The 25,014-nt window shown below is 46.3% G+C and overlaps 1 protein-coding gene across 1 annotated transcript in view; it reads right to left on the bottom strand.

The window, feature by feature from the left end:
- Positions 1 to 22,629, bottom strand: part of LOC146195909 (techylectin-5A-like) — a 50,264-nt gene extending 27,635 nt beyond the window's left edge. Inside the window, exons 1-3 of the mRNA XM_084597952.1 lie at positions 22,476 to 22,629; positions 21,401 to 21,543; positions 15,564 to 15,669 (exon numbers count right to left, since the gene is read on the bottom strand). Of these exons, the coding sequence (XP_084454078.1) occupies positions 15,564 to 15,669; positions 21,401 to 21,543; positions 22,476 to 22,620 (394 nt within the window). The 5' untranslated portion in view covers positions 22,621 to 22,629. The remainder of the gene's footprint in view (positions 1 to 15,563; positions 15,670 to 21,400; positions 21,544 to 22,475) is intronic.
- Between the last annotated feature and the right edge of the window lie 2,385 nt (positions 22,630 to 25,014).

Below are 25,014 nucleotides of genomic sequence, written 5' to 3'. Positions count from 1 at the left end.
ATATTTTAAACGCTCTCTTCCTGGCACTTCCGGTCTCGCGCGGGCACCGCGGTAACCACGGAAACGAGTCGCGCGCGACGACCTCGTTTCAGTTCCCTGCGGGGCGCTTTCCGCCGGTGTATGTTCTCGTTCCTTGTGTCTTCCATGCGAAATGGAGTTCTAAGTCGGCTTACTGGTCTCCAGCATTAGGTCGATGCCTTATCAAAAAGTTGCAACACGCCACACAGTTTGTGAATTAAATGCCGTGCCCCAGTGCACCGAGCCGTACGTAGTGCAGCGAAATTTCGGAGGCAACCGCTCCGTTCCCGTGTCCACCAAACCAAAATACGCACCTCGGATTGAGTCAAGGCGACAACATACGCTGGTAAGTAATGTGTGTACTAGCCTTAATATAGCGCACAGATAAACGATGGTTTCACAGGTGCAATGAGTTAGACATTCTTGTGATGCATCATTACTGTGGCGGCTTTTAAAATCCTACCGTCTCAACTGCTGACTTGATTGCGTCAAACGCATTTTGTCATGTAGTAAGTTTGTAGCGTATAAACTTTTTCTAATTCTTATAGTAAATTAGCTAAGACAACTGTACCAACCTAGTTCGGCCGTGCAAGAACCCGCGGTATCGTGTGCCGGCGTTGGCAGCTTTCCGCCCCTGATACTGGAGCAGATTGCGGGTTCGCACTCTACGCAGCAGCAACGAATTAAGCATCCTTACCTTACCTAACAAGAAGAGAGTGAGAAGTTTGGGCTTAAACTGAACATTAAAAAGACGAAGATCATGGCGTCTTGCCCTATCAAGTCCTGGAGCATCAATGGACAAGAAGTGGAAGCTGTGACAGATTTTCTGTTCTTGGGCGCCAAGATTACCTTGGAAGGAGACTGCAGCCATGAAATTAGGAGACGCCTGCTTCTGGGAAAGAGAGCAATGGTTAGCCTTGACCGCCTAGTAAAGAGCAGAGACATTAGTCTGCCAACCAAGATCCGTATAACCCGTGCTATGGTCTTTCCAGTTGTGATGTATGGATGCGAGAGTTGGACTGTGAAAAAGGCTGACCGCCGAAGAATTGACGCGTTTGAATTGTGGTGCTGGCGAAGACTCTTAAGAGTTCCTTGGACTGCCAGAAGATCAAATCAGTCGATATTGTCGACCATAAACCCTGACTGCTCATTGGAGGGTCAAATTCTAAAGTTAAAGCTCAGCTACTTTGGTCATCTGATGAGAAGAGAGGAGTCGCTGGAGAAAGATTTGATGTTGGGAAAGGTTGAGGGTCGCCGGAGAAGGGGTAGGCAGCGAACGCGATGGTTAGATGGCATTCTCGAGGCATTGCAGATGAAGCTATGTGATGTTAAGAAGATAGTGAGAGACCGGAAAGCGTGGCGTGACATGGTCCATAGGGTCACGAAGAGTCGGACACGACTAAACGCCTGAACTGAACTGAACTGAACCTAACTTACTACGAGCAAATAAAAGTTACCGCAATATCAAAGCTCCGTGTGCAGTTTCACCACAAACGATGAGCGGTTGAGCCGGAGAGATACAAGCTACCGCGGTAAACACGTATTAGGATACGCATGCTGTATCGGCCCCTTGCAAGGTTTCACATGACTTGCAGTGATGAGGAGACACTGAAGAAACAAGGAAAACAACTTTATTTCGAGACAAGGCCTACAGACGTTCTCTAGATGAGTCCTAGAGCATATTCCAATATGCCCTGGGGCAGTAAACAAAGTTAAAAAAAAAAAGAAAAATTCTCTCCACGGCGAAGCGCTGTGCTTTCTTAGTTGCTCATTAGTATAAATTACCGCTAAAAACACAGTATTATTTCGCGCACATAATAATAATCAGCGAAATTACACTGTTGTCTTCTAAACTGTGTAGCTTAACGGATGGGGAACAGCGAACGCGTGAAAAGAGAGATGTACAAGATCACTTGTGAAGACGGCTCACTTTAATTACTTCCATTTACTTCCAGCTTGGTCTCAAGAAGCTGAACAACTCTGATCGGCATAATTATTCGCAGTCTAGCCTTACACACACCCTGAACCCATAGTTGCTCTGTCTTTCCTGCTTTTGTTTTAAGCGGCAGCTTTGATGCAAAACTTGAAGGGCCTGCGAGCGGTCGCACACGATGTGGAGTTGCCGCGATAAGCAAAGAGCAACATGTTTTGTGAGCACTTTTGCTTGGCCGTAGCCAGAAGCGAAACTCAGAGACATGGGTACAACAAGAATGCACTCACTCCGACAGAAAACGTCGTATGAAACTGCGCTCCAGCTATTGTTAGTCGCAGCAAACATATTCAAACAATTGTTTCGGCTCCAGCGGCCAATGCTTTGCGACGCTGATGCCAGTCTGTTGAGCATTTGGGTTAAGTATGCGGACAGTTGTACTGTGCAATTGAATAGTCATGATGAAGCGCAAATCTGTGCCTGTGTGCAACATTTAGTCCTTCTTTTGACGGTCTTTCATAGACAAAAGTCATGAAGTGGAGTTCTGAAGCTGTGTTTGCAGCTGTCTCTCTGTGTGAAGAGCCCCGAGACAGTTTCTCCGCATCCTAGAGGAGACTGTGGACGTACGCTGCGTGAAATGTTCATCGAGATTACAACTGTTCACTTAGTTTTTCGGCACTTAGTTTTTCGGGTACTATTATAAGTAGAACAAAGTTTTAACTTACAAAAATTAGTCTCCATTTTCACTGGAACGGCACTGATATGTCCTTTTCTTGATTTTACCATTATTTTCACTTTCCAGTGATCCTCTCCTTATTTTTTTCTGTGCCTGGAGCCTTGAAGAATTTTCATTGAAGTGAATAACAGCCAGATGTGACCTAAAAAGAAGGTAAATATGAATGAATTTGTCATACTTTGAAAAAAGAATGTGTTTCTTGTTGCAATTATGCCGAGTAGAGGCTACTATAAGGAACCATCATGCATTATATTGCCATCACTGCAGAAGAGATTGCTTTTGTTTTAGGTTCTATATCCACCGCCTTTATATCGAATTAAGAATGTGATGCAATAATTTTCAAGCAGCCAAATGAATGTATGACATGGGCTATACCACATCATATCGTGAATCACCCGTGTTCTCCCTGCTGTTGTATTCTAGCGATCATCATTAGTCCAAGTGATCAAGTGAACCTTGAGCATTCTTGCAGTTTCACTACAGTAGCTTCGGGACATTCGAGATGGTTTTAAAGGGGTCGGAAACTTGCGCTGATAACATCCAGTTCTCTAAATACTACCTTTGTCTTTGGGCCTGCACTAAGATGAAGAGCACAAAAGAGCGACAATGTGTTTTTCCAGCCAGCCCTACATGCTTGCTCTTAATTTTGTGTCATTACAGTGTCTCAGCTCTTGTCATTTCTTTCTGTATGTACCCCAGGTGCGGTGTTCTTTATCTCATCCCATCCCATCCCACTAACATAACAGCAATGACATTCAATGAAGACCCTTGGGTGGCCTGTTCAGTAGGTCCGATAGCTTCCTGTCTGACTTTTTCCATGGAAGGGGATTACAGAATGGCCAGTGCTATCAGCCTACCAAATATATTTTTTATCATATTATATGAAGCATCCTTGAATGTCAGAAGTGTGCACCGCAGTCTCCTCCAAATGTATGAAAACTACCTTTGACATAGCAGTGTTCAAAGTTTCGAAAAGACACAAGATAAGTTCAGCTAATTTTACAGCAGTGTATTTACTATCAGGATGGAAGAATTGTGGCAACTTGCTCATAAGGTGCATTGGGTGCCTACTTTATGCGGAAGTTGGGATTCAGTTACGATGTGGGAACATTTTTTGGCAGATGTCAGGGTCAACTCTTGTGAATCGCAATTGTAGGGTCTTGTTTTACCTGACCTGATAATATGAGAGCTCCAGATCAAGCACTGCACTAAGGAGACTGGATTGAAGCCTAACTTCCATAATAAGAAGGCACCCAATGCGTCCAGTAACACAGCAGCTGCTCCCTCCCTACATTAAAAAAAAAACACGAACTGATTTTCTCTTTTTCTCCAGACCTCAGCACTACACCATGAGAAAGACTGTTTTGAAGTGCTTGAAATTAGTCACAGTGCAATTTTTCAGACCTACAGGGCTATTCCATAGCCTGAACTAAAAGCTATCTGCTCAGTTGCAAGTCCCAATTGGCTGCTCAGCAAGTTGAAGGATCAAAAGGAGCAAAAGCAAATGGAACAAATGAAGCACAAGCTTCCGCGGATGAACTTCTGTTTTTTTTTTTTTCGCACTGTGTTCTATTTCCTCTGGCCTCTGTTCCTTTTATAGTGACAATATTATGTACTGCATACATTAAAAGCTTCATGCAAGGATTTATTGCTTGCACATGCCATGCAGAAAAGTTAGACTGCATAGACACACTAGAGTGAAAAAAATAATGTCTTAGTCTTCTCTTTCATTCAACTGCCTTACTTGCATCCCACCATCCGAGTATGTAAGTGATTTGAGAGCAAACCTGATGTCCAAGTTGTAAAGAGAATCAAGGCAAGATGTTTGGGCTTCGGGAGACAGTTGTCGAATGTCATTCAAAAACCGGGAGTTCTTCAGAATGGAGTTCAGCTTCTTGAAAGCACATGAATGTGTTAAAAATATATACATAGAAAATGTATATATATTGTTACGTGCTTTGTACGCACGGGGGGTTTATATACAGGGATCGTTCCAAAACAGAACTGCCGCGAAGCGTACAAACGTCCCTCTGCCCTTGTTCTTCTTTCTTCTTCACCGATCTACTCGACCGTTCTTCTTCATCTTCCGTCGGCGTTCTGCGAAGGCGCGTGATAATATATATATATATAGACATGGTTTGCTTGTTACTAATGGGCCAGAGTTAAATTCAAACAGGATGTCACACAACTTTCCCGATTATCTATTTTATTCCAACAGTTTCGGACGGTGGACCGTCCTTGTTTAAGGTAGAATTGAGAATCGAGAATCGAGAATAAGTCCGCACATTACGCCACTGTTAAGAGAGGGAGAAGGAATTCTCGCTCTCCGTCTTTGGAGAAGCAAACATTACCGAATAGATAGAAAGGGCGAAAAGCTCCCGTTGATTATTGGCTGGTAATGCAACAAAGACGGAGAGAGAAGAAAAAAAAAAGGGGGGGGGGGGGGGGGAAGAGAGGGGCAAAAAGAGAAAGTGGAGAGCCAACGAATGTAACGTACGCGCCGCGCTTCCACGAAGACGACACTAAAAGCAAGGCAAGTCTCCCTCGAAAGAAGCCAGAAATTGAGCGAAGGTTCAGAATAACATTAGAAAAAAAAAGTGAAAAAGAGAAAAACAGATTGAGGCCTTTATCTCCATTTGCCCACTCCTAAGAATTTCCTCCTTCTCACGCAAACTATACTGTTCGTTATTTAGCCCCTTTGCCTCCCCCCTCTGGTCGGTTTTCTATCCCGCAACAAACGTCTTCACTTAGGACACGCTCGCGGGAACGACTTGACGCGAATGCCCGGCTGCGTCATCGGGTTTCGGGTTTCAAGTGAGCGCGTCTGGCCGACGGCTGTGTCGTCGCCGCGGCGGCGTGCTGCCCTGGCTCCGACCGCTGGCGCTTCGCGGGGTGGAACAACTTCATCTAGAGCACATAACTCTTATAATAAATAATAATAAATTCCCAAGGATGCGGGATCGAATCCCGGCCTCGGCGGCCGCTTTTCGATGGAGGCGAAAAGCAAAAGCGCCCGTGTGCTGTGCGATGTCAGTGCACGTTAAAGAACCCCAGGTGGTCGAAATTTCCGGAGTCCTCCACTACGGCGTCTCTCATAGCCTGAGTTGCTTTGGGACGTTAAATCCCACAAACCAACCAACCAAATAATAATAAATTGGTTCACAGGAAGGGAAAGGCGCAGTAACTGTCACACTTGCTCTGTGGACACCCGAACCGCGCCGTAAGGGAAGGGAGGAGGGTGGGAATGAAAGTGGAAAGAGAGAAAGAGGAGCCGTAGTGGAGGGCTACGGAGTAATTTCGACCACCTGGGGATCTTTAACGTGCGCTGACATCGCACATAACTCTTATCCCAGCGGTTTTTTGAACACCTGCACCGCTGGGGAGCGGGCCGTCCTGGTATGCATGCTCGCGTTGTCTGTTTTGCTCAATTTCTGGCTTCCTTCGAGGAGACGCCTTGCTTTTAGTGTCGTCTTCGTGGAAGCGCGGCGCGTATGTAACATTCGTCGGCTCTCCACTTTGTCTTTTTTGCCCCTCTCCCCCACCCCCTTTTTTTTTTTTTTTTTTTTTTTTCTCTCTCCGTCCTTGTTGCATTACCAGCCAATAACCAACGGGAGCTTTTCGCCCTTTCTATCTATTCAGTAATGTTTGCTTCTCCAAAGACGGAGAGCGAGAATTCCTTCTCCCTCTCCTAACATCTTAACAGTGGCGTAAGGTGGTGCAGTGGTAAGACGCCCGACTACTGTGCCGGAGTTCCCGGGTTCGAACCCGACCACGGCGGCTGCGTTTCGATGGAGGCGAAACGAAGAGGCGTCGTGTGCTGTGCGATGTCAGCGCACGTTAAAGATCCCCAGGTGGTCGAAATTACTCCGTAGCCCTCCACTACGGCTCCTCTTTCTCTCTTTCCACTTTAATTCCCACCTTCCTCCCTTCCCTTACGGCGCGGTGCGGGTGTCCACAAAGTGTGACAGTTACTGCGCCTTTCCCTTCCTGTGAACCAATTGTGCGGACGTAGTCTCCATTCTCAATTGTACCTTGAAGAAGGACGGTCCACCGTCCGAAACTGTTGGAATAAAATAGATAATCGGGAAAGTTGTGTGACATCCTGTTTATATATATATATATATATATATATATATATATATATATATATATATATATATATATATATATATATATATATATAGGTCAATCTATATATAGGTGGAGGTCAATCTGAGGTTCCCTGTACCCATCTCGCCCTGGAACTTCGCAGCAGAACGTTGACTACACCAATGACGGAGCCGACTTCATTGCACCTACCTCCGCCCGTCACCTGCACTGGTGCGATTCGTCAACGGGACCCCGCTACCTTCAGTGGAAGCAGCGATGACGACGTCGACGATTGGCTGACCACTTACGAACGGGTCAGCCGTCACAATAACTGGGACGACAACCGTAAGCTCAACAATGTCATCTTTTACTTGAGCGACGTCGCTAATCTGTGGTTTAGAAACCACGAGTCGGACTTTACTACCTGGGCGAGTTTCAAGACGAAATTTTCTGATGTCTTTGGCCGCCCCGCCGTCCGAAAACTCCGCGCGGAACAGCGTCTTCGGTCGCGACTGCAGCTGCCCGGTGAAACGTTCACCAGTTACATTGAGGACATTGTTGATATGTGTCGTCGCGTTGACCCGACCATGACCGAGGCCGTTAAGATACGTCATGTCCTCATAGGAATTGATGACGGCGCTTTCAACATGCTCGTCGCCAAAGGCCCCACGACAGTCAAGGAAATCTATGACCTCTGTCAAAGCTACGACGAACTTCGCAAGGAGCGTGTTTTGATTCGCCAGCCTCAAGCATCACTTGCTGGACTAGCCGCGGAGAGGGAGTCATCTAGCCTCTCTGAAGACATCAAGGCTTTTGTACGTCAGGAGGTCGCGCGACAACTGTCCCTGCAGCCATATGTTAAGGAGTCGTCACCAACTGGCCTTGTTCCGGAGCTTCGCCGTGCAATCCAGCAGCATGTATCTGAAGTCCTTCCTAATTCCGTTCCTCAATCAGCTCCGGTCGCACCCTCAATGCCGTTCCCTACGACCACAATTTCATCGTCCGGCGTTGCGCCACTGAGCTACGCTCCAGCATTCGCGCCGGCTCCTCCTCATGTATTGCGTCGCACGTATGCCGAAGTTACTTCAAGTCCACCTCCTGAGCCAGCATATGCCTATGCTTCGCCCCCTGTGCGTTCGGCACCAACAGCGTTTGCTCCCCCCTTGCGTCAGACACCATCTCCATGGCGCACTGCAGACAACAGGCCTATTTGCTACCACTGCGGCATCCCTGGGCACACTACACGCTACTGCCGGCGCCGAATAAATATGGCCTTTGCTGCGCGGCCTGCGCCACCTTATTTGGCCCCCCAGTTCCCCGTCCCATCGGGTCCTCCAACAGCACCCCCTGACTCTCCGGACTTCCTGCCTCGTCGTTCGCCATCACCACGTCGCCGCTCCATTTCGCCAATGCGCCGACGACCCGCTACTCAGCCGGAAAACTAACCGCCGCAGTTCGCGAGGCACGAACTGCGTATTCGACAGAATTTCAAAGTCCTCGTCTTAATCCCGCGAATGTTACTGCTGTCATCGTTGAAGGTGTTCATACTCTTGCGCTCGTCGACACCGGTGCCGCTGTATCAGTTATCAGCCAAAAACTCTGCCGCTCCCTCCGAAAAGTGACTACGCCTCTTGAGGGACTATCACTTCGTACCGCATCCGCTCACAGTATACAGCCGACAGCTATCTGCACTGCTCGCGTCGTCATTGCTGCAGCCTTGTACATCATCGAATTCGTCGTTCTCCCCACATGTTCTCATGACGTCATTCTCGGCTGGGATTTCCTGTCCCAGCATCATGCTATCATTGACTGCGCCAGTCCACAAGTAGAGCTCATTGAATCGAGTGATGCACCGTCTGATGCCCTGCTCCACGAGCCGTGTCCTCGTTTTGCGACCAAACTCCTCGTAGCTCATGACACAACCATCCCACCCGTTAGCGCTGTTCTGGTTCCCCTCACTGCCTCTTTTACCACCGCCGCGACAGTCCTCTTTGTGCCCTCTGACGTTGTCTGCCGCCGCCGCCACTTACCGCTGCCGTTTGCCGTCATTGACATGAACAACGGCGCTAGCACACTTCTGGTAGCCAATCCTCTTGCGTCTCCCGCTATGTTGATCGAAGGGGAGTGCCTTGGCCGCATCGAGCCCGTGGACCTTCTGTTCGCCTTTGATGATGAGTCATTCCCTGTTTGCCAAGTTGACGCCTTGACCCCAACTCGTGTGGCTTCCGATCCGCTACAACGGGACCTTTTTGACCATTCTGTGGACAGCGCTCTAGAGCCGCGCCACCGCGAGCAACTTCTTGACCTTCTACACCAATTCCGCTCCTCCTTCGACATCCCGCAATCTTCCTTGGGCCGCACGACGACCATTTCCCACCTCATCGACACTGGCGCTCATCCACCTCTCCATCAGCGGCCGTATCGTCTGTCCCCGACTGAGCGCCGTGTTATTGCCCAACAAGTCGACGACATGCTCCAACGCGGAGTAATTAGAGAATCCTGTAGCCCATGGTCGTCTCCTGTGGTCCTAGTTAAAAAGAAGGATGGCTCCATACGATTTTGTGTTGATTATCGCCGTCTCAACAAAATCACTCGTCGTGATGTGTACCCCCTCCCACGAATCGACGATGCCCTAGACTGCTTGCAAGGCGCAGAATTCTTTTCCTCACTCGATTTACGCTCCGGGTACTGGCAGGTGCCCATGGCAGAGGCGGATCGTCCTAAGACCGCCTTTATTACTCCAGACGGACTATACGAATTTAATGTTATGCCATTCGGACTCTGTAACGCCCCAGCCACATTTGAAAGAATGATGGACACTGTACTGCGCGGCCTGAAATGGAACATCTGTTTATGCTACCTTGATGATATCGTCGTCTTTTCAACCGACTTCCCGACCCATCTGACTCGACTTCGCCAGGTCTTCACCTGCCTAACCCGCGCCGGTCTTCAACTGAACCTCAAAAAGTGCCGCTTTGGTGCCCGCCAGCTCACAATACTCGGACATGTTGTGTGTAAAGATGGAGTTCTGCCTGATCCTGAGAAGCTGCGCGCCGTCGCTGACTTTCCGAAACCGACCACTTTGAAACAACTGCGAAGCTTCGTGGGCCTCTGCTCGTACTTTCGTCGTTTTGTTCGGAATTTCGCAACCATCATAGCCCCCCTTACACAGCTCTTGAAAGGCACCCCTAACCTCTCCTCTTGGTCGCCAGCCTGCGATGATGCATTCGCGACACTGCGCAATGTTCTGACGTCACCGCCAATCCTTCGCCATTACGACCCTACTGCACCTACAGAACTTCACACCGATGCCAGTGGTGTCGGCCTCGGCGCCGTCCTCGCCCAGCGCAAGCCTGGCTTCTCCGAATACGTTGTCGCCTACGCCAGCCGTGCTCTCACCAAAGCCGAGTCCAACTACTCCGTTACCGAAAAGGAGTGCTTAGCAATCGTGTGGGCTGTAACGAAGTTCCGCCCTTACTTATACGGCCACTCCTTCGAGGTAGTTACAGATCATCACGCTCTCTGCTGGCTCGCGTCTCTCAAGGATCCGTCTGGCCGTCTCGGGCGCTGGGCTCTCAGGCTTCAGGAATACGACATCCGTGTAGTGTACCGCTCTGGCCGCAAGCACTCTGACGCCGACGCTCTTTCTCGGTCACCGGTGTGCTCGCCTAACTCATCGTCCCCTCCTCAAGCATCCTTGTCAGCACTCACCATTGAGGATATGCCTTTCGAGCAACGACAAGATCCTTGGGTTTCTCGCCTGCTAGATATCCTTGGCACTACTTCCGCGGCTGCGCATCCTCGGGCACTCCGCCGACATATATATATATATATATATATATATATATATATATATATATATATATATATATAAACAGGATGTCACACAACTTTCCCGATTATCTATTTTATTCCAACAGTTTCGGACGGTGGACCGTCCTTCTTCAAGGTACAATTGAGAATGGAGACTACGTCCGCACAATTGGTTCACAGGAAGGGAAAGGCGCAGTAACTGTCACACTTTGTGGACACCCGCACCGCGGGTGTGTATATATATATATATATATGCATGTGCAGTTCTGATGTGTATTCCAGTCAATCGTAGATGCTGAATTTGCTTACAGCTGCTGCATTGCAGCTGAAAACAGTTTTAGCATCATATTCATAAAAAGACCCTTCGTAATACCATATTACTGTGAAAAAAAATCCAAGAGATGTTATCAAGCAAACATGCTGCACTTTGTCTTCTTTAAAATTGTCAGTATAGGACAGTATGGAAACTCCCATTGTATGTGTGTTCCGTACTGGACTATATAACCACGCTGCCTCGGTATTAAAATATCTTGCAGTCACAGCACTCACATGCACATTATTGTGTTTCTTAACTTCATTATGGGTTTATGTCATATGTGAACTTGCTGTTATGTGCAGATGTGTAGAAAGTTTTTTCCGTGAAGTTCTATTTGCATTACCTATCGCTTAAATTTATCATTGGTTGCCAAATGCCACAAATGTGGGCCGCGCACCTGTCAGACAACATCAAAGTGAAAACTTTACAAAAAAAAAACCTAAACAAAACAGATTACCTGTGCTCATCCACTGCCTGTTTGCAAGGAGCTCATGCAGGCATTTGCTGTATGGTCCATCATGGCCATCATGCTTATAGCATATGTGGTTCAACAGGCTTCACCACATGCTGATCATCAGTTCATCATCACTCTGGCACAGGGCAGCAACATAGTAAACATGACTTGTGATTGTCTGGATCCATAGTTATATTGCTTCACAGCCCTTCGACCTGCTCACAGCTTTCAACTTCTTAAATCCAGTGCAGAATAATGTTATCACCATGTGTTCGCACTAATTATTAAAGCAAGCAACTGCACGCATCTTAGTAATGTGCCAGGCATCAAAGTAGTGCTATATGTGCGATTTTCTGTTCTTGCAATATGTCCGGATAACTGGTTGGCGGTCTGTAGATAGATGAAATTAAAAACTCATTACATGATAATATATGTCACCAAATGTACCTCTTCCCGAATGATTCGCAACGATGAAACATTTTGTAATTCAATTGTTTGTATTGTAAAATGATTAATTTGATTCTTTTTATGTATAGACAAGCAAGCAACATTCACTTGCCAAGGGCAGTCTTGGTGCGGCTTAAAATAATTTCTCTTAATAATATCAGAAATTGTCACCTCTTTTTAAAGACTGCACTGAAACTCGTTAAGTTGAGGCCAGGCCCCATGCTCGCGCTATTGGGAACTGCAGCTGACTTCAGACAGTTAATATGAATTGCAAGTTGCCAATTTTCGTATCGCAGTATTTCCTTACCTCTCCTATTACCTGTTCGCAATGTAGGATATGGTCAGTCTGAATGACAACAATACTGTACGAGCAGTACTTGGTGCTGTAGCCGGGGGAGTCGCAACGCCCATCTCATGCGATTTCCACTTCCATTCTATTCAGTTTGCAGATGATCTGCACCGACTCTTCCTGGAGAAGCTGGGACAAAAATAAATGTGCATTTGTGAGCCACTTGTAACAATGCGCCGAACTGTGTCACTCGATCGTTGCACTGCTGCATTCGCGCGCGCTGGTTTTTCAGTTTATCTCCCCCTCCCCCCGTCCCCTTTCCGCGGGAAAAATTTAGCTGTGTAAAACTCCTGTCAACCAAAACTTACACTTCTGATCGGCAGCTGATCGCTTAGAGACTAAGAGGCACAACTTAGAGCAACTAAGCCAGCTCACGCGAGTGGCAACGTTTCCTTCGCAACCCCCCCCCCCCACCCCCCCACCCCTCTTGCCCCACCCCTCTTGCTGGAAGGTAAGGCCCCTTGGCACTTTTTATTTCTGTTTCAATCTCTTCATTCCTTAGTGTGTCCCTCATTTCTTCTTCTTCTTCGTTCTTTTATCAACCGCCCATCTCGGTTTTCCCGTGTTTCTTTCCTGGCCGCCTCGGTTGGTGAACTTGGACGCGGCTCCATCTGCGTGACATTTCAGGGTGCGCTCTGTACAAACGCCACACGGCGTAAACAAAAAGAAAAAGCCACAGGGCGGGAGTCATGCTGCGATCATAATCGGGCACTGAACAGAGTTTGTTTAATTTTTGTCGGCGCGCGTTCGCGTTTTCCCGCAGTCAGCTGACGCCGAATCGCGGCTGACAAACCACACCACTGCGCACAACTACGCAGTCTCATTCTCCTCATCCCGTCTCTTTCTTTTTCTTTAGTATCGATCGTTATCTTTCACGAAGGGGCATCGTATAGTCAAACGCAAGAGGAGCCTAAACACGAAGGTTTCAAGGTTCGGGCAAGGTGAGAGAGTTTCCCTTCGCAACGCCCGGAAAACCACTCTCTGCGATCTCGATTCTGAATTTCTAGTCTTTCGCTGACATATCATACCCTCGCTGCGGCACGGATATTATGTTCCCCGAGCTCAAACAGCGACTTCGGCGAATGAGTGCCGAGATGGGACTGGACCCCCATAAGTACACGCCGTTAAAGAATCCGGTATACGATAGTATACGGCTTTTATGGGAGCATTGGTGAGTGGGATCGACTAGCGTAGCAGTAAAAATATCAAAATTCTCATCGTAAGCTCGCTATTAGTTTATTGTGAGCAGTGTAATTCAGTGATCATGACAAATCTCGCATATGCACGCCACAACGCCGAGCAAGATCGCCTGAGTTAAAAAAAAAGAATGCACACTGTACTGTGATAACGCGTCTAAAGCTAATATTATCACAATCTTTTCATTTTACACTTACCGGCAGTGTTGGAAGAAACAGCGTTGGTAGCGTTCCTTCACGCAGACGCAGTCTTGTTGGAATCCCCAAATCGCGAACGACATCCGGGTAAACATTATACGCATCGGGAGAGAAATGCCGACCACAAACGGTAAACGCTTTCTTCACCGATGCGGGTTATCAGAGGAGGTATAGCCACTGCTTCCGGAGGTTGACGTCTTGAGACACTTTATGCAGAATGCTTTTCCTGTCGTCACTAGCAATACCTTCGCAGCCAGGGACTGCATACTTGAGCAACCTCCCGCTCATGTTCCGTGAAAACAACAATTCAGTGATTCGATAACTGCCTTCGCGAACTCAAGAGAGTGGCCAGTCTAGCCCAGAGCTGTCCTGCACCCGTCGCGCACACGATGTAACACAAAATCGAGGGTGAGGTAAACGCCAGAGATGTATAGCGTGGCAACAAAACTTCCGAGTTGCGCCAAAGGGCGATGACGATGAAGCAGACGACGAAAGGCCCCCGGGCGGCGCCGGCAAGCTAGCACGCCAAAACGGAAGTTGCGGCGTGCGGCGCTAAGCAAAAAAGTAAAAGCAGAAATGCGTCAGTTGTGACGTGTCAGTCGGCGAGGCCCGTGGAGGAGGGCCAGCCTTCGCGCGTGCTAAAAGCACTAAAAGGTTGAAAGGAGGAGGAAAGCCGCTAAGGCGCAGATATTCAAATTTTGATGGCAATCAACTCTGCTTCCAAATGCCGCATTTCAAAAATTCTTGCGGGAAGGCTATTTTACATCGACATTCTTTCACATACAAGGCATAGAGAAACTGTATCGCAAGATCTTTAGAGCCCCTTTAAGCATCTTCGCTATTTATTTCCTCTGCAAGGAACGTCTTTTTCGCAAGTGCATTCATACATACATACATACATACATACATACATACATACATACATACATACATACATACATACATACATACATACATACATACATACATACATACATACATACATACATACATACATACATACATACATACATACATACATACATACATACATACACACACACACACACACACACACACACACACACACACACACACACACACACACACACACACACACACACACACACACACACACATACATACATACATACATACATACATACATACATACATACATACATACATACATACATACATACATACATACATACATACATACATACATACATACATACGTTTACCACACAAAGATGTGTTCGAGACCCTCGTCAATTCACTTATTTCGAGGGGAACTCAGCTGTCCACTGAACCCAAACACATGTAGGAATATCTGTGGTTATATTTTTGGTTTTGGTAAGTTGGAAAGTTATTTTGTATTTGCTTTTCGGCTGATTTAGGGTGGATCCGAGGCTTCAAAATATCCCTCCTGTGCTCTTTCGCACAAAGCTAAATGCATCTGAAAAGTAAATATTGACCAGCCGCACCTTAGCTCTGCAGAAAATATTTGTATTCTACGGATTGGGAACCGAACACAGCTTTCTCAATGGGAAAGTCGTTGCTACATGCCATGGTTATGCGCAGTATCGATGTAGATTTTGTCAGCGTCCTCGACAACGCGTTCAAAGCTAACAGCTAATTTTAGAACCACGCACCCAGTAGGCTGTGGTGAAAGCTGCAAAATGAAAAAAATCAGTGAAATTAACGTTTTTAAACGGACGTTATTCGCCCATGTCGCGTCAGTTGTGTACGAAGCGTATAAGCATTATTCGGGGAAATACAACGAAGCTTCTGGGATAGTTTAGCTGAAGACATCGGCCCGATGGAAGCTGAAAAGATTAAATATGTCGACACTATGAAAATAATTTGATGCTTGAAGAATTAACACCACAGCCTGTGGGGGGGGGGGGGGGGGGAGCACACGATTGTTCTGTTATCTTACATGGATCAACTTGTAGACGCAGCCGTCGTTAATGCTATGAACGGTGCAAAATTTTGGAAAGCATCATTTTCTCAGGAATTCTTTCTTTAAGCTTACCGATCCAGTACTCTTTAGCAGGATCACCAAAACCTCTTGCGTATTCCTCCCAGTTCCGGTTGAAGTAGAACACGTTATTCCCAAACTGTCCCCGCCTTTGTATCACCTGTAACGGAAGGTGTGCAATAAACCAAACTATCGCATATAATGGAACGTGTAGCGACAGACCTGAAAGCGGAGTTGAGTCCGCGTTTTTCCTCATCGCATACTCTCTCACAACGAAAGATATACCACAAATTAAAACAGGCTCTAGCAGTAGTTCAGCCCTTTACCTTCCAAAATTGGTATGTAATATGAGCGCGGCTTGAAAAAAACATGCATATAAGTGCTCCAAATATTCAATATTCTTTCGTACATAGCTCTTGTGTAATTATTTGCTTGATCACTCGCATCGTAAAGTTGTAAGAGTTAAATATGAAGTATTCCCACATTGTTGCCTACGTGGATTGAAAAATGTTTATACGATTGGAAGATAAATAAACTTGATTCGGAAAAGCAGCAATAGCATTTCGATTCGCCGTCGCTTTACCTAACTGAATGTTTTTATTAGAAGTGCATGGTTCACACGTGCCATGGCATTTTCTAGAGCGTATGGGCTACCTTGAGGATGAAAATCCTCGAGGCTGGAGGCGGTACGAGGGTAGCTAAGGACAGGTGTATATCTCACCTCTATTGGAAGCGGGGTTTCCTGTTGGTCACAGCTGATGAGCGCGTGCTTTTCTTTTGAGCTATATTTCACCATCGCCGAAAGCGACAGCTGTCGCAGGACATTTCTGATCATAGTCATTTCTGTCCAAGTCGACGGCGTTGGACAACCAAAATTTATGATCGGTTGACACAGTCATGACTACAGTGCCACACGACATCAGGGAAGGAATATCGAACACCCCTAACGCTCACTCTCTACGTGACGTTACGAGTGGAGTGAGAATGAATAAGCGTGACGTGTTCTGGAATAAAAACTTGCCGCATGTCTCAAAAGATTTACTTCATTGTGAAATTGGTTTTGCTGAAGCAAGAATCTTTAGAATCTTACGCCAGAATCCTGCCCACAACCATCAAGATGAAATAGTCTAAGGTGTGCAAGACACGTTTGCTAGTCTTGGAAACAAGCGGGAGTTTACATGAATGTTGGATCGTCTGATGTAAAATGGTGTCATACTACTGCATGTTAAACAGTGTGCTTGTGTAAAAATATAAACTTGTATAAAAGAGCACTGCACAACAGTTGGGGAGGGGGGGGGGAGGCTTCGTTCACGAGCCGACCTATCGTTTTGACGTCTTGGTGTGGACAGCGCGATCGTCAGTGATGATCGCGCTGCCCATATGACCGACCTATAAATAAGCAAGGCTCATGTATTTCGGTTTGTCCAGGAGGCCCGCGCGGCGGCGGAGAGCTTCAGGCTCTCTGTGCCGACGTGGAAGCTGCCCTCTACACCTGGCGCCTAGCCGAGTGTCCTCCAGGACCCCTACTGTGGGAAATAAAGTTTTACCAAACCAAACCAATGTATTTCGGTTCTCACGGCATGTTGGATTTCAGTGTTTTAGAACATTACCATTAAAGATGAACACGTGGCTGTGCAAAGCGTTGCTCAGTGCCAGTGGTGCTAAACCAATCAGTGCGGCGCGCAGGCGTAAATAATTAGGACGGAAACACAACTGGAACCATGTTAACAAACTTTCTTCTAGTGCTTCACTGTTGTTTTGTACCCGCTCCTCGATTATTGGACAGAGATGCAAACGAGGCTGGGATTCGCCGAGGATGGTTTGAGAAAAAGCCAGTGGTAAATAAACGTTTGCTCTATCGCACACTTGTTTATTGGAAAGTAGGCATGATTATGGCATTAAAAGGGAGAGCTCTTGTAAAAACGGAAGATAGTATTGCGAAGTTAGAACTTACGCTCCTTGCGTACGCGAAGCTGCTGTGTATTTCATGACAATTATCGGAAAGTAAATTCCTATATCAGTGGGGCAATCTCCAGTTTTTTTACCTCTTCGCCCGCCAGTTGGAACATCATTCATGCCTTATAAAGCAGTGCTACGATAAAATCAATGCATCCATTCTGAACTAGCGAGGAAGGGTTTCCGGCAAGCAACAACAGCACATGTTTAATTTAAGGGACAGCTTCCAAGTTTTGTATGAATAGGTTGTTCGTTTTCGGGTATTATATTTTTTTCTTATTCGGTGGGAAAATATCGGGCGTTATTTTTGTTCTTGATTATAGGGGAGAAATCGGGTGTTTCGTGGAAACATTCCAAACTTCAATTTTATCTGGTTAAATTTGCGAACTATTATACTATTCGATTTCTCCTAATCGGTGGGTAACGATAAGGGTTATGTTTTGGGCTTGCTTTTGAACAAGTAATTCGCAGTTCAGCATTTCTGTCGTCAATATTACTCTCAGTGATTCGCAACAGCACATTTTTGGAAGGGAAACATTTTATCGACGTGATCTGGTCATCGACCTTTTACACGCCCTTATTCACATACTGCATGCGCAACATTTCGGTTTCTATCCGAGACCCGTGGTCCCTGGGGGTATCTTAGATGAGAGAACGTTCGCTCAATGTCACAGCTGCCATGAGCTAGAAACAGCAGTGTCAACTCTGCATTTGCTAGCCAGGGGTAGCGCACAGTTGAGTCGTTCCTCTATCAATACAACAGCTTCATCTGTGGGGCTCGCTTCCAGCGAGTACTGGTTAAACTCCCCGCGAAGCGAGTCTAAATTACCCATTACGGACAAGAGGTCGGTAAGCATCACACGACTAACTCAGCAGCCGCTTCTGAAATAGATCGAGTAAGGCATCCTGTTTCAAAAATGTCAACTTGATTTCTTCTTTGTCTGAGACGTTCGGTTTCAGTGTGCAGCCCCCTTTTGTGGAAATTTTCGCGCAAACCTCTTCACAAGTTTTTACTAATGTGGCACTGCTCTTAGGCAACATCGACAAAACACCTTTCTCTCGATCACTTTTACCGATCATCGTGAACACCTCGCTGACCGTCTCCCGTAGCTTGACGTTTGCGAGGTGATCGAAGCTGGCATCAGAAGTTTTAAAGCCTTTTCTGGGCATCTAAAAGTGGCTTGAGTGCGTCTCTCATTATGATTGCCTTCGCATGAAGAACCTCTTTATCAGAAAGTATATCGCCCGATAGGTTCTGATTTAGTGCCTTCATACGAGCTTTCAACAAGTTCCGTGGGCAACGGTATTCCAGAAACAGGAAAAGATCGGCTTATATCCGATTTTTTAAGAACACGATCGGGGTGCAAAATCTGAGTAAAATCAAGCTTTACCTGAAAACGAGCAACCGTATGTATAATCATTAAACTTTTGCCCTCATCTCATTGTCCCTAATAGACAAAAATACACCAGAATCTATGAACCAAAAGTTCAAAAACCTGCTGGATCAGAGTTTTATAATATTTCGTACAATGACATCCACTGAGTCAGCGCGGCCGCCCGGTACAGCTGCCCTCCTACATCCCGCTCTGACTGAAAGGCTCGTGAGCAGGCGTAGTACCGTTGCTACCGCCGCCTAGAGCACTACACGGGCCTTAATCGCACGCCCTAGTGCGAGACACAAGGCTCGGACCCGTCGCGGGTTAGCGGCTTCAAGCCCAGGCCTAGCCCGCTCTAGCTAAGCTATTACTGTGGTCTCAGCTTGCGCCCACCTCGTGCATGCCCCAAGCCCGCTGTCGCAGTAATGGGCGTGTTAAATTTCTCACTGTAAGCAAATAGACTCCTACTGCACATATAAATAACTAGAAAACAAAGAAGCCTAAATCGAACCAGCGCTTGAATTTGTTTTTTTAACAGAAAAGCAGAGGATAGTAAGCTGTGTTTACCTGGTGAAAGTTTCAACACTGATCTTCTAAATTGGCAGAGGTAACATAAAAAAACTCGCAAATTTCAGCAGCCAAACTAACAACGTGACAAAGACGCGTGATAAATAAATAAAAGTTTTTAATCGGTCATATTTTACAGCCCGCGATATCTACATACTAAAGTGTCCTTGCAGGTAGTGGAATACATTTCTTTAGTGCACATGTTTACACGATCTGAATTCATGACAGAACAGGTTGCCGTTCAGTAAGACCGAAAACAAAGGAACTGCGTTCGTTCCAAGGGAGCTCAGGCTAGGAAGGACTCTGGTGGAGGGCTTCGGATCATTTCCACCAATCAGAATTGTTTAACTGGCACTCACGCAGCGCAGTACACGGCGGCTGTCATGTTTTCCGCCTCACTCGAAACGCGAGCGTCGCAACCATGATGAAACCCGGATAACCCGTCTTTGTACTGGAGCGCCTTATCTTCTGAGGCAGAAGTGCTGAGTAAAAGTGAGTAAATCAAAAACTTTATTTATCTTGAAGGAAGAATACCGCATAAAAAAACGAGACACTTGAACGAACACACCACAAGGGCTCGTGGTGTGTTCCTTCAAGCGTATTTTCCTTTCCAGCGCTATTCTTCCCTCAAGGTGAAACAATACCAACATCCCCAACTTTTCGCTTTGCTTAAAAAACTTTATTATCAGCTTTCATAGATGCTCTCTTTATTCAATGTAGCGGTTGCAATGCCCCAAGTGCACTTCAGGCACTCTGGATAACTTAACCAAACGCCGCACACAAACCCTCTATGTTGGGGCCCAAGCCTGCCAGGTCCCGCTGCTTTAGGTCCGAGCCTGGCACGGCCCCGTAACTTCTGGCGCAGGCCCGCCAAAACAGCTCACATTCAGCCCAGCCCGGCCCAGCTCGCAGGCCAGGCCCGGGCTTTCGGGCTGGCCCGAGTCCGTGCAGTGCTCTACAGCCTCAGTCTGACCGGCAGCGCTCTCCGCGATTTTCCCCAGTAGCCTCGCTGGCTCGCCGCCAGGGAAGGCGCGGCGCTCGCATCGCGCGATAGAACGCGGATATGCTTCCTTATAGTCTTGGCAATTTAACACTAATATATAGTAAATATTCTGAAATGCTCCCCGCGGAAGCATAAACCGCACATACGTCTATGCATGACGATATGGAATGAAATATGCAGTACAGCTGCTTAATATAAGCAGAACGAAGTGACCGTCGCGATGAGGAACATGGGCAATTATTCCTCAATTAGTACTGCCATAAATATAGATTTCACAACCAAATAACTTGTTTAAATCTTGAATACGCGAACACTGCGATTCCAGGTTCACATTTCAATATATTTCGCAGTGTGATAACTGTTATTTCATAAATAGATTTTCATTGATGGTGCTTTACTGGGCATATTGTGACTTTTGTTTGTGTAGAGAATGACCACTGGATCCTCTTAAAAATGAAAGCATTTTATTTGATAACGTACATTACCTGCCTGTACTATAATTAGGTATAGTGCTTACGATGTTGTATTAATTGTGTTTTTTTTTTTTTGGGGGGGGGGGGAAGGGGGTAGACCTTCCGTGGTACTTGCCGTTAGCTGAAGCGTGGAATGATTCCTGCATGCGCACTACCTCTCTGAGGCGTTGTGAGCTTTTCAGGGCAAGTCTACACTTCGGCTAAATAAACGAAACGATGCAAATTGCGAAACGAAGTAGGTATTAGAGTTTTAGCCAGAAGTAATCTGGTATCTGACAAGACTAAGTTGTGCCAACCCTTTAATTAAAAAAAGCACTTATATGTGTCGCCTGGGAGGAATTCTGCTCCTCAGAAAGCAGTGAACATTCGTAAGTGTTGTGAAGGAAACCGACTTGCTTACTTGCATTTGCTGTACTCCACATGCACTACCAGATTCAACAGAGAACAAATGAAAGTTCTGCTCTCAGAAAAAATTCTCGTTTGAGAAAAATCACTTTAAATTTTTTGAAAACTCACCGTCCAGCCACCACCGTCAGTCTCCATGTCGCAATACACTTTCTGACCCGATGAATTGGCCGCCTCGTGGAACAGAGTGTATACTCCGCTTGCTTTCTGGCCGACTTTGAACAGGTCACCGCAATGACGAGGGAATACTAGGCCTAATAACACGTACAAATACATAACACAGTGACCAACAGCTAACGGATCAGAACCACGCGTTACTTCAACAGTCCTCTTTAAAGTCGTTGAAGCTTAAAGCAAAATGGCTGCAAGCGTTACTGAATTTTTTGTTTAGGACATCACAATGCCTGTTTTTGAAGAAAGCATGTATAAATAAGCTATGGCTGCAAGTCGCCATATATATATATATATATATATATATATATATATATATATATATATATATAATTGTACAAACTTGAACACATTTTGATCTTTGTGCCGTTAGCAGGATTCGTAGCCTGTGTTCTCTGTCTGAAATTATAATAGCTGATTGAACTTTCGTAGTATGATATTACCCACATGAACTAAGCTAAATGTTGTGAATGTAGAACTGAAAAATATTTTGGAAGGTTTATGAATGAGGTTACTGAATACACAGGAACTCCAGTGAAAGCATGACCATGTACTCGATCAAAACAGCACGCTGAACAACCAAGCAACAAAGAATATCTCATGAAACGAAAAACGAAGCCTAATCTAATGCATCGCCGCAGTGTTATATCCGGCCAGGCGTCATTCTGGGCGCCTGTTAACAACGACGAACTGTGCGTGTGCAGTGACGTTCGGGGATGTTCGCTCAATTAGGCCAGACTACTGCCAGCAGCTCTGTATTTAAAAGGAATCCTATACCAGCCCCATCTCGGCCGATACAACACCGCGAAACAGGAACTGTATTCGTTTCAAATGCTGGACACGTAATGAGTACAGCGAGTGCGTAAGTGATGAAGGAACTGTCCAAAGTACCCAAGCAAGCAAGATTCTGTCACTCAATAAGCAATATATATTTAGCCGGAAGCATGATCGAAAATCTAATTATGTTTAGAAATATTGTTGCCACGGAGAAAGCTCAGCATGCATAATGACGAACTTTTCATTTCAGCGAGCGTCTCTCGAAGGTCGGTCGCAGCCGCTTCAGCCCTTTCGATTGTCGACCATGCTGGTGGTTTTGCGTGCACAGCCACTGATGCTGTCACCAGAGCGCAAAAAATAGTGACGAAGGAATCCATGGACATCAATGTCGGCGACCTGCGGTGAACAGAAGGAGCTTGAGCTAGCTGCTACCTACGTATCACTCACTATACTGTTTTATATGACAAATTTTACTCGTAAAATGTCCCATGTTCTGCTGTTTGAAATGTTGAAGTCGGATTTACATTTATTGCTCGGCTAACCTCATTGAAAATTTCACCATAAAGAACAAATTTCGCGAGTACATTCCCCACGCTTCATGCATTTCCCGGCTTTTGAGTGTGTAGCCCGTCCTTGAAGAGGAGTTACAGGCAGGTATGCACCCCATTGGTTGCGGCTAAAATAAAGGGGAGGGGGGGGGGGGTAATTTTTTGAAACCCAGAGAAATGACATGAACAAAATGCAATCGTTACGTAGGACTGATTAAATGGCGCCTAAATTACTACTCGCGGTCAAATTCTAATGCAAGAAATTCATAGAGATGGTCTTTGTGAGAATTCGAGTCTAATGTGAAAGTTTTGCGTAGAGATGATAATATACAGATAATTTTTAACCAGTGCTCCTGGCGACAATTGCAACCTATTTGGGCGACTCATTCTCGCGCGCGAACCTCCCCTGTTGCTTCACTGGTGTTTTCTGGGCACGCCCGGTCGCCGGACGGTCCGAGGCAGTGAGGGCGGGACGGGGCATGGTGGGGCACCGTCTTGACCTTTCTTTTGTAGCGAAAGCTACATTGATCACGAACGAGGAGTTTCACGCAGTGGGAGGCACATATGAGAGACTTAGCCTTTGCCTACAAACCGCAGCAGCTGGCGCACGCCAAGCGCTCTCCGCACCATTTGAAATGACGTTACACCGCGCGCCTCGCCACCGGCCGATCCGCCGCGCGCATGGATGGCCGCGCGCCACTTCCTTGCAACCGCCTCCGCTCACTTCTCCAGATGTGAAATAAGCGCTCGGGGGATTGAAAAGGCGAGCTCACGTGTGTCGCAACCACAGTTGAGGCCAAGTATAGATAGCGACAAGGCTGCTAAGCAGAAGGAAGCTTGGAATTAACATCGGAGTGAGATGAAGAGGAAACGCCGGGCTGGGGAGACAGAACAGCAGTGCATAACGACCTTGTAAACGCCGTGAATATGCCGCTGCGAGACGGGCACGTTTAGCGCCCGAGTGAACAGCGAGTGTCTTTTCAGCGCCAGGCGCACATGTTTTCGCTACGTACGCCCTGGCCTAGCTGAGCACCACGGTAATTGTTTTTCCTTGCGGCCCGGCGTGGGTTGAGTTCAGGAGGCAGATGAAGAACATCATTTTGCATTTATCATATGCTCGGTGCTAACGAAGCCAGCCTAAAATAGTTGCGTTGCAGACAGGATTGATGGAATAACTATTTTTCGTGTGCATTAGATAGATTTAGTAAATAGCTTTTAATGGGTCCTTTATGTTTTTAAGTCCAGAATAAAATATTTATTGTTTCCTTTATCCAGGAAGAAAAATGCTGTCTATTCATACGAGAGTCGCCAAGAAAGCGCTATCGGCCTTCCAAATCTCAATGCTGATAGCTTACGCTCTTGGCTAATCTATGCATCACCGCATCACCCGCCTTTATACCTTTGGCATATGCTTGAAGCCTAGAGAAAGATTGATGGCAGGGTCAGACCATGTGTCTCGTCACCTATACTCAATGTAACCACCCTATAAAAGCAGCCACTAGCAACCTTCTTGCCATCCAACAGCAGCCGTACATGAGGCTAGCGCCTTCCTCTGAGGGCACCAGCCGGAACCCAAAAGTTTACGGGTAGTTCGAACAGTTCCTCATCGAGGAAAAATTCGTTCAATGCTCTTAGATCTCTCCTAATTGCGGTAAGGCGAGAGCCCTTCCTGCGACTCTTTGCAGTCATTTGCAGCTTTTTCGTTCGCTAGCATTTTTTCTCTTTTTTTTTTTTTTGCCCCTTTTTTCTGTGTTTGCTATTTTTTACCTTCTCTACTTCTTCCTCTTTTGGTTGTTGTTTTCTTTTTGCTACTCTTACAGTTCTTTTCTCCTGGAGTAATTTTGCCTCGTTTACTCTTCACTGACTGTTTACTATGCTTTAGCGCAATTACGAGGCCTGACATAAAGCTTCGCAATGTTTTTGTGCGGTTTTTGCAACCTTTCTGCGTCCATGGCTGTATTGACGTCTGCACTCTATTTCGACATGCTTGGTTATTTTGATGTGCAATCGGCATTTCGCTTCTAATAACTAATTACTCAAAATCAAACAACATTTTGGACACATAAATGTTTTTCACCTACACCTCATACAACCAATTATTTTACTCGACAATATTGTGTTCCAGCTTCCGCGGACGCTAAACTCCTCTCGGTACTCATCACCCTAAAAAGACTTTCGCCTTAAAATCCAAGAGCATAGTAAAATCTGCACTGGAGAAATACGAAAAAT

The sequence above is a fragment of the Amblyomma maculatum genome, chromosome 3 (assembly GCF_055883805.1).
Source record: "Amblyomma maculatum isolate TAMU_Amacu chromosome 3, ASM5588380v1, whole genome shotgun sequence".
NCBI classification, from domain to species: Eukaryota; Metazoa; Arthropoda; class Arachnida; order Ixodida; family Ixodidae; genus Amblyomma; species Amblyomma maculatum.
Note: the sequence above shows the minus strand (reverse complement) of the source record. Positions and strands in the feature narration are given on the sequence as shown.